The sequence below is a fragment of the Carassius auratus genome, chromosome 27 (assembly GCF_003368295.1).
Source record: "Carassius auratus strain Wakin chromosome 27, ASM336829v1, whole genome shotgun sequence".
Lineage (NCBI taxonomy): Eukaryota > Metazoa > Chordata > Actinopteri > Cypriniformes > Cyprinidae > Carassius > Carassius auratus.
The window spans coordinates 2,232,711-2,243,391 of record NC_039269.1 but is presented as its reverse complement, the minus strand read 5'-3'; the positions used below and the strand labels follow the sequence as shown (position 1 = coordinate 2,243,391).

At 36.8% G+C, this 10,681-nt stretch overlaps 1 protein-coding gene across 1 annotated transcript; it reads left to right on the top strand.

The window, feature by feature from the left end:
* Positions 1-3,582: 3,582 nt before the first annotated feature.
* Positions 3,583-10,000, top strand: LOC113045054 (E3 ubiquitin-protein ligase MARCH11-like). Its single transcript, XM_026205180.1, has 4 exons — positions 3,583-4,677; positions 6,259-6,414; positions 7,338-7,530; positions 8,570-10,000. Exons 1-4 carry the CDS (start codon positions 4,324-4,326, stop codon positions 8,863-8,865), a joined length of 999 nt encoding a protein of 332 aa, XP_026060965.1. The 5' UTR covers positions 3,583-4,323; the 3' UTR covers positions 8,866-10,000.
* The last annotated feature ends 681 nt before the right edge of the window (positions 10,001-10,681 follow it).

Sequence of the window (10,681 nt, the reverse complement as noted above, 5' to 3'; positions counted from 1 at the left end):
AAACAGACCGCATGAGTGTGAGCGCGGATGGACAGCGAGCAGACGCGTTACTGGAGACCCGTCATCACTGGTCGCGTTTTCTCGGTTTCGCTCGGCTTCTTTCTGATCGTAGATTGTGGTGGTGCACAGGAGCAAAGCTGCCTGTGTATCCACTGCGGTGCCACCGTGCCCGCCGCTGCCGTCTCGCTCACGTGACCTCGGTGTTCGTTCAAACGCAGTGGAGAGCGACAGTGCGCGCGCTCACCGGCTGTAACGGAAAGCGGCAGCTGTGTGAAGAGAAAACGACCTACAGTGCCGTCAAACACACCCCGGGTGAATGAGGCGGGCACATCGGCTCTTTCTGCGTCAAATTTGGAAAGATAATCTATTATAAATATGTTTTATCATGTTAATATTTTAGATTCATAAGTATTTTATATTTGTTAGCCTATGTCAGGGTTATATATAATACAATTATATTATTATTATTTGTATATTTAGTATATAATATTATTTATTTTGTTCGAAATTCTTTTACTATAGAATTGTACAACACTATAAAATGTTTAGTGGTTATGATGCCTCCTGCTGGTGAGCGCTGGTATGAAAGCAAAGTAGTCAAATCAAAAGAGCAAATCTTTTATAAACAAAAATGCATGTTTAAATCAGCTTGAAAGATTGTTTAATTTAAGCATTGATGCTGAAAATCATTATCATGTAATCTATAGCCTACATTATCCTTTACAGATCTATTCAGATGGCACTGATCTTGTGTCTTTGTCTTTCTGCACATGCAGTCCAACCCCCCCCACTCCCCACACACAAACACATTTTATATTTTTATTTTATTTTATTGTTCGATTTCTAGATTGTTGTGTCTTTAATTAATGGCCAAACTCCTTGTTTGTGCTAGCATTGTTGCTGAATAAAGCTCATACATTCTGATTAATTTGTTTTTCATTCTGCAAAACACCTCAGTGTCTCTCATCTGTCTCATGACTTGTATTTCCACTTTTCCTGTTGCTTAGATAGCTGTTATGTTGTCAAAATCCAAAAACAAAAAATGACTTAATGTGTTGCACAGACTATGTTAACATGGTAAACATCTTCTGACATGGGTTCACTAAAGTTCTACCAAACAAGTTAACATCCATTTAAACCACAGCAAACCACATTATTTCCTTTCTCACCTATAGACCTTGATGCCATACTAAATTTTACAAAAGATGAAACCAAAACTGGAGGGACAGACTTACAGTATTTACAATGATATAGACTGTATTATGGACTGCAAACTAATTTATGGAATAATTATCACAAATTACAAGTGGCATGTTTTAAACAACGGAAAGCACTGTACTTCTGTCATTCACAGCCTTATTTATTTCAGGTCAAAACCTGAAACTACCCTAAGGTCTATAGGGCATGCTTAAAGCTACATCATAAATTAGAGAAACAGTGGCTTTACTGTGGTAAGCAAGTTATGCATATGTTCCAAAGCCTACCTAATACCCTTGAGAGAAATACACAACATAAAACTAATAGCCGAGAACCAGACAATAATAAGCACCTCGAGGAACGCTAAAACACTGCACACATGTGCCTGCGTGGGACAGAAACACCACATCAGTTGATGAACTTTAAATCTGGCAACAGCACAGTATTTGTACCAGTAAATGTGACTAAGGCACCCATGGAGATCTGTGGAAAGCTAAAATTAAACTTTTGAAGTCCTGTTTGATGAAAAGTAAGAGAGGACTCTTCACTTATAGGATCTTGGTACAGATTTAGTAACAGTAGCAGGAAATTCACAAATAAAAAGACAGTCAAATCACAACAGAACTTGAGGGTTGAATAAGTGAAACTGTACATCATGCACAGATTAAATTAAATGCTTAGATCAGAAATGACGCAAACACCTGAACGCAATAGTCTGACCAATCACAGCGCCTTCATTTACATATTCCCACAACGATAGTTTCACTGGGAACATTTTACATTGTTTTAAACACAATAAACCCATTAAACTGTAAAATATAGAACAACATATAAACATAGGAACGGTTTTTACATAATTAACGTTTTATTCGTACAGTTTTTTTTTATTCTCTCTCTAACCACCAACGAAAAGTGTGTCTGCCTTGAGGGGGTACAAATGTAAGCCTTTACTGTCATTCCGATACGTAGCGAAAGGAAGTTCACTGTAGAGGTTACTTACTGAGTGTAAATCACTCATCCTATCACCTCGGGGAAGGTCTGAGACAAGAGCCAATCGCTGTCTTCACAGGACATCATCTGAACAGATGAGCGAGCGCACAGGAAAGATGGGTCAGAACGCGGAGCTAACGCACGAGACGTTGGAAATGCAGAATAGCGAGCCAGCTGACGCGATCCCCGTTGACTTGGAAACGCTCGCGGCTGGCGCAATGAGTTCAATGTGTGAACTGGCACGAGATGCTAGAACCCAATTCAGACTACTCTCCTATCGCTCATTTTTTTTTCTTTTACTATTGATATAACATATAATAAGACATATAATAAGGTTTGTTACTTTGAAAATAAGTTGCGGATTACCAAGCTACCCGATTTAGAATGAAGCCTATTGCCAGACAGTGTGACCTTACAGTAGGACTCAACACTGTGTTTCATTAGAGTAGGAGCTAAACTCTGCAGTCCAATGTCCCTCCAGGGCAAGATTTGAATAGCCCTGCATAAGGGTTTTATCTTTCATCTAATAATGATATTTACTAATGATATTTCAGTATCATGTGTTACCATGATGGTGTTTATATATATATGTGTGTGTGTGTTTGTGTTTCTCAGCTTGTGGAAGAGCTGTTAGTGATGAGCTTTGAATTATGTTACTTTCTCATCACCACCAGTTTTTGGTGATCATTAGAGCATTATAATGGTTCAAAATAGATATTAGTACTTCAGTATGTTGGTTTATGTACATTGGAACATTAGATCAGTTTTTTATTGTGAATTAAATGTAAGTCTGTGTAACCTAAAATATTGCTACCATATTTTTAACGGTAAAGTTCTGGCAATCACAGTTTATATATATATATATATATATATATATATATATATATATATATATATATATATATATATATATATATATTGTAGCATACATTTATTTTGTAGACTAATTAAATTATGTAATTCGAGTTATTCCCCAACATTGAATATATATATATATATATATATATATATATATATATATATATATATATATATATATATATATATATATATATATATATATATATATATATTCTTAATTAAATATAATAAGCTTGAATCTGTCAAAGGAATACGATACTGTTACTTATGCTGTTGTTGTTTTTTTTTTTTACTTTTGTATTTATTTATTGTTTATTTCTTATGCTATCAAGCATATCAACAATACAGCCTTACACTTCCTTTCCTTTGTAATTTTTTTTTTTTTTTTGTATAAGTAAACTCTTGAACTTTACTGGAATTCAATTGCTTCTGTAATAAATAATAATAATAATAATAATAATAATAATAAAATGTTAATGTCTAAATCACTTTCAATTGCTGTCAACTCTGTCACTGCTCTAAAGGCAAATGCCAAAATATATTTTAGGCTATAGCTATTTATGCTGTTTAGCATTATGCCATTGAATACAATTCCTGATAATAGCCTACTGAATGTTTAAAAATCCACCTGAACATGAAAAAAATAGGCTACCTGTAGACTATTATACCCCCATAAGATACTTTCAGAGTCTTTCTACTTATTTGTTTCATAGGTGTGGCTGTTGTTTCATTTCAGCTATCAAATGACCAGCGTTTTATCCAATCTACGGTTACCACGGTAAATCTCGGAAAGGGCAATAAGCGCAAAGCACGCGTGGCTCGGGGCGGGTGGCTCGCGGGTCCATCACAGAGCAGTTACCCAAATGACTTTCCGGTCAGAAACAGATTCGTCACTCATCTTTACTCCCTATCTCAACACGCACACACTCAACCGGTACATCTGATTCTTTTGTGAAGGTTGGCTGTGTGGTATTGCGTGTTTCGTGCCTTCACTGCTCGGTGTTTCAGCACCGCGCCTGGATGGAAATGTGTCTTCCGGGGAAAAGCTGCTTTCACTCTACGAGACTGCAAGCACATCGCGCCGCACATCCTGGACATCTGCAACTTTCAACAGAAGCGAGTGCCTTTCTGAGATCGCAAGCGGTTTGAGACGCAGATCTATGGCCAGACCTATGCGTCCCAGAGGAGAGAAGAGCCGTGGAAAATCTGACAGAGGCCCGTGAGAGCTCAAACCCCTAATTTTGCTATTTCATTCTGATCCCAGTGCCGTCATTCATGGATGAGCACGCAGAGGCGGGTCCGTTGCACGTGCAGACGGTGGATGAACCACCGGGAGGCGCCACCGTTACCGTCGCCGCCGCAGAGTATCAGGTCAAAACGGTGCTGAAGAGCGATAGCGAGCTCAGCGAGGATGACCTGCAGTCGGGCCCCGGAGCTCAAACACCGACAGCGGGTGATCCGATCACGGAGATCGAGAGCGAGGGGGGCGCGCGGCCAGGGACGCACACACCGGCCGAGGACATCGTCGGGCAGAGCGCAAGGAAAACGGAAACGGTGGGCTCCAGTTGCAGCAACGAGAGCTGCATCCCGACTCCAGGCTGTCGGATCTGCTTTCAAGGAGCCGAGCAGGTGAAGTCGGGCCGATTATTCGTTCTGTCTGCGTTATTTATTGTGGTTCTATGAATATATGCGTCACATCGACGTCTTTGGTTGTTGCCGGGATTGTGCGCCTTTCAGAATTGAACCGAACCTTTTACATTCCAATCCAATAACTGGACATGGACTGAATTTGAATTGAGGTAAAACAGCAATCGAATCAGAATGTCTTGAAGTTCATTTATTCATTTAGCAGATGCTTTTACCCGAGCAACTTTGGAGGAACATCACAAGCATCGAAAGAGTAAACATACTAAATCAATTAAATTGCAATAAAATGTAGACTATACAACTGTAATTATTTATTTTGCATAATTATATATTTTATAATTCTAAATATATATAGTTATATATAGAAAAATTAAAAAGGTACCTAATATAGTTTTCCTTTTTTGTGTGTGGGGAACAGAAATTTATTTCAACCTGTGTTGAATTTTGAGTTCAGTAAATTCATAATTCAGTTTCAGCTTCCTGTTAGTTAATCAATCAATCAATCACATTAAAAATATATTTTCAAACAAATGCAGTTCAGAGTGCTTTTGACAGACAAAAGCTATAACTATAACATAGAAAAAGGAAATTAATAAAACAAAAGTTGGATATGAATAAAGAAAAATAATGATATAAAAACAAGAACTAAAATCATAAAATTTAAGAATTCAATGTTATGAGACATTACAAGAAAGCCAGCCTAAAAAAAAAATCATTTAAAACTAAATGTTTTCTGCACATCTCACACTCTCCAGAAGTTTGTTCCAGCAGCGTGGAGTATGATGGCTGAAAGCAGCATCACCAAATCTTTTATTTCTATATGATTCAGTTAAAATAGCAGAATTGGAGAACCTGAGAGTCCTTTTTGTGCAAGGCCAGTAATCAAATTCTACATTTGGATGTCCTGTCCTGATGTTGGTTCCATGTCAGTCAAAGCAGTTCATAAATCCATCTAGGACAGTTAGGACAGTCTGAGAAATATAAACCTTGCAAACACCTTTAACATTTATTATATGCCTACATTATTAATGCAATTATTAGAATATCGGAAACCTCAAAGATTCTTAATGCTTTAAACAGACAGTGTGGTGTGTGTGTGTGAGAGAGATGGTGAGATCCATTAGAATACCTGCTGCGCCATTCATGTCTAATGCTCTTCACTTCCTGCAGCTAATGTACTTCCTCCAGGCGCCTTGTGTTTGTGTGTCTGTAAGTGTGTGTGAATGTGTTCCACTCTTTCAGACTCATTATAGTTCTAAATGAGGATGTTTCTGAAATTATTCATGAATGCACAGATGAATCATTTCCCATCCACTCACATAGATGAATCTCTGTCACTATGTGTATAGTGTTTCATTCACTCCAAATGTTCTCCTCATTTAGACGAAACAGCTCATCTGCCCCATTGTTCCACAACCTCGACGCTCAACTCATCTGCAAAGGCGTACAATAAAACAATCATACATCAGTGAATCATCAGCTCAGCTGAATCTGTCTCTTGTCTGATTTATTGTTTTTTGATTGGCTGATTGACATGTCGGTGTGTGTTGTGATTGGCTGTAGGGGGAGCTGCTGAGCCCGTGTCGCTGTGCCGGATCTGTCCGACATGCTCATCAGCAGTGTCTGCTCAAGTGGATCAGTGAGAAGGGCTCCTGGAGCTGTGAACTCTGCAACTATAGATTCAACATCCTGCCTATACATATCAAACCACCACAACAGGTAAACAAACCCACTCACAGAGATATATGATATATCGGTCAGGGCTTTAGACTAAGAAAATGATTCTAAAAGTTAAGCATTTAAGAGCCAACTATAGTTACAAATTGCAGAATTGCTCAGTTGTTATTTAGATGTGCTTTAGTTCCCATTTAAAGCTGTCACTCTAGTGATTCAAATTGTGTTTGTGCCATATGTTACTCTTAAGAATATTTATGGTTGTTTAAAAAAACAATAATGAAAAACTTTAGTCTAATGTATTGTGCATTGTAAAATCACACTAACGGTTCCTGATTCATGATTCAGTGAGGGAGTCAGTCATGGCTCGGATCATTTCACTTCAAGTCCCATTCACACCAAAAATGATAAAGATAACTGTAACGAGAACTATATTAGTGTCCAACAGAATCTAGTGTTGAGGAAGCAACTTTTAAAGGCGCCATATAAAATGATGTATTATTATAGGTTTGCAATGCAGTTTTGTCTGCTGCTTTAATTTAAAGATTTTAATTCGGGTGAATCGTTTCTGAACGGCTGTCAATGTTTTTATCATTCATCAGCAGGAAAAAAAATATTCTAAAAGGATTCCAATAACATCGCTACTAGGTTTCGTTATCATTATAGTTGTAGTTTGGCAATTTGGTTTTGACTTACTCAATAAAATGAACTAGATCAGAGTCATTTGTTTGCTTATCAGACACCACAGCTTGTGCTTTGTTTGTTGTTGTTTTAGACTCACCAATGGTGACTGGATTTTAAATTAAACATTTTTTACTCAGTCATTTAATGTTTTTCTCTGTGACCACTTACAAAGAGTATGATGGCAGGTGTTTTCAAATCTGTTCGTTTGAAGTGTTGTTGTGTACTGTAGTGTTTAGTCTCAGTCTGGGGCACGAATTGGTGACCGTTTTTGTATGTTTAACCAGTGGCAGACTGTCACCATGACTCTGGTGGAGAAGGTTCAGGTTATTGCAGTGTTGCTGGGCGGCATCTTCCTGTTGGCCAGTGTATCATGGCTGCTGTGGTCAGCACTGAGCCCAGAGGCACTATGGCAACGCAGTGACATCCTGTTCCAGATCTGTTACGGCATGTATGCAGTCATGGACCTTGTGTGTATCGGTGAGACACATTTATGCACTAAAACCACATTAGTCCATATACAACGCAATTTTCTCAAGCTAATATGCATATTTTGTGGGTAGATGTCAATTTAACTATGCCTGACAAATCTTAAAATACCCTGTAAAGTAGGGCTGGGTCGACAATATCAATTAAATGATTTTAATCAATCTTCATTTCAATGAACTGATATGGATTCTTAAATCCCATGATCTTGCAGATGAGCAAATACTCAAAAAGAAACGTCTTGCAGATGTAAATGCAGACGTCAAATAAACGTGTGCTATCAGGGTTGTCTATACTGCTTTCAGCTGATGTGTTAAATGGTATTAAAATGTATTTGTAGCAGGTATGTTTAAGAAAAAACTTACTGAAATGTATCATAATGTCACATAACATTACATTTACCTCAGAAAAAAACATATTTTATATTCATAGCTCGATAGCTATTAAACAGTGTCACGTAATGTTACGTTTACGTTACATTTACCTCAGAGAAGCCTTTTATGTCCAAAGTTTGATTGTTAAGGGGAAAAAAACTCTATAGAGAGCTTTTGAAAAATAAATGCATTATATTATATTTTTTTATATTTGTACTTAACCTGTTAATGATATTTAATGTATGTTTGTTTTTTGTGACGGCATTTAGTTTAAATGCTTATATTTCTTCAATGTAATTGGAGTACATTTTTCATTTATGAAACAGAAATGTAATTATATCATTAAATATAAAAATTGCCTTATGTTCAATTGCCCATTTTTAATATTTGTAAATAGTGTTGATTATCATATCCAAAAAGTAATTTAAACTGTTGTTAATTTTAACCTTTAATAATTATAATAATGTACCAACTGAAAGGGTTGGATAGATTTTTTACCTTAAGAAAAATGTATTCTACTATATGCATACAAAGAAACAAATCATTAACAAATTGAATTTAAATCGTAATCGAGGCTAGTTGAATCATGAACCCTATTCCAATACCCCGGCACTACTAAAAGTGTGTTGACATGTGCAAATAATACACTTGTGTTTCAGGTCTGATTGTTCATGAAGGTGGTGCTGTGTACAATGTGCTGTTGCGCTGGCGAGCTGTTAATCTCTTCTGGGATGTCCAGAATTATGATAAAAGCCGAGACCTGGAGAACACACACAGCCTGCACCATAACCTGTGGCTGCCTCTCACACACACACATACAGTCTCCAACACACACTCACAAACCACCCGACTGGAGTCATCTCCTCGATGCCCCCTTCGCTTCCTCTCCATGTGCCTGAACGTGACCTCTGACCTCTCCCCGCAGGAGCAAGGCGTTAGGGTCACATCAGTTTAACACCAAATTAAACTCATTCAGGGACCAATCGAACATCCTTTGTGGGAGTGGCTAACTAGTGGGAGGAGCCTAAATGTTGGGAGGGGCCTTACTAGAAAAGCACTTTAGAAGATACGCAAACTGAATTAAATACAGAATGATGTTGTATTGCAAACTGCACAGATGTTTCCAGCCTGAAGTTCTGGATCAGCCTTTGAGCATCAAAGTAAGACTGCAAAGTTCTCCATACACAGACTTATAATGCACACAAAATGTATTACTGCTGTTAGACGAATGAATGTTTGTTTTAAACCAACTGTTTTTATGTTCAGGTTTATAATAATTTTAGTACTTATAAACTAAAGCTTATCACCGCTTCGGTTCATTATGCTTCACCTACCATAATGTACAGGTACCACAGTTACAGGCTTTTTCACATTTAGACGCGTTTCCACTATCTCATACTCAGACATATGTGTGCAATCGTTACATTTTGCCCTTGTGGCAGCTGCATGGTATTTTCAAATTGGTTATGAAGCAGCTGTTACCCTTTTCTTATTCAGCATGGTAAAAATAAATAAATGAATGAATGCATATCCACTCAAAAAAAATGAGCGCCGATAATGACAATGTGGCTGAAAATATTGAATTCACAAGTAGTTTAGAAAATTTACAAAGGGGTAGCAAAAGTAATAGAGAAAATGATTAAAATATATATATATATATATATATATATATATATTACTAATGATTTAGGTTTATGCATCTAAGCAGACACTTTTATCCCAAGAGACTTACAATGCACAAGAGCATAAGCAATTTGTCATAGAGCCAAAAATATTGACATATCATGGCAGGTTTATTATAAAAGGAAACAAGCTAAAGCAGAGGAAATACTATAGAAACCTGTTTCCGTGATGGAATAAAAAATAAAAATGGTAATCGCGACTTTTTGTCTCACAGTTCAGAACTGCGAGACAAACCCCGAATTCAAATTAGAATTAAAACAATTTAAAGGTATTTCAACATGTCACAATTCTGATATTCTCAAGTTACAAATTTACATCTCCCAGTTCAGACTTTTGTTCTCAGAATTGCGATTTATTACAATTCTCAGTTTATATTTTGCAATTCTGCAAAAAAAAAAAAAAAAAAACTGAATTGTGAGATAAAAACTCTTTTTTAAAAAAATTGTGAGTTGCAATTACCTTTTTGGACTTCCATAAAATGCAGAGAAAAAGAAAAAAGTTGGATATAAATTTTCTGCATACAATCAGAAAACCACACAGCTCCTGTACTACTCTACATTAAAAACAAAAGACTTCAGAGATTTATGCCAAGGAGCTAGTGGAGAAACCCAGAAGGATTGTAAAAGTTTAACAAACAATAACTTTTGCTGTAATGGATTCTGTTGTAAGCATCCATGTCAATTTATTCTATTCCCACCAGATTTTAAATGACCCTCAGAAAGATCTTACACACTGTCATCTCTCAATGCTTAAGCGCTCCCTACATCTCATTATGCGTATATTCCAGCAAAAAACGAACTGACTTTGGACTATTAGTCTAGACTCATACAAAATTCATGAAGAAATGGAGTTGGTGGTTAGATATTATGATGCTGGTAAGCATTTTAACCATTGTGCCCTTAAGATACCAAGCCCTGGAGGAGCGATTTCAGAAGCTATCGAAGACTATATAAATGTAATATAAAATGTTAGGAGTGAAATAATTACAAATATTTTTAACATCATAAGCACATTAAAAATCTTCCTAAGCAGCTCAAGTCTACACTGAAAATGCTAATCATTACAGAAATACTAAAAAGTTCATGCAT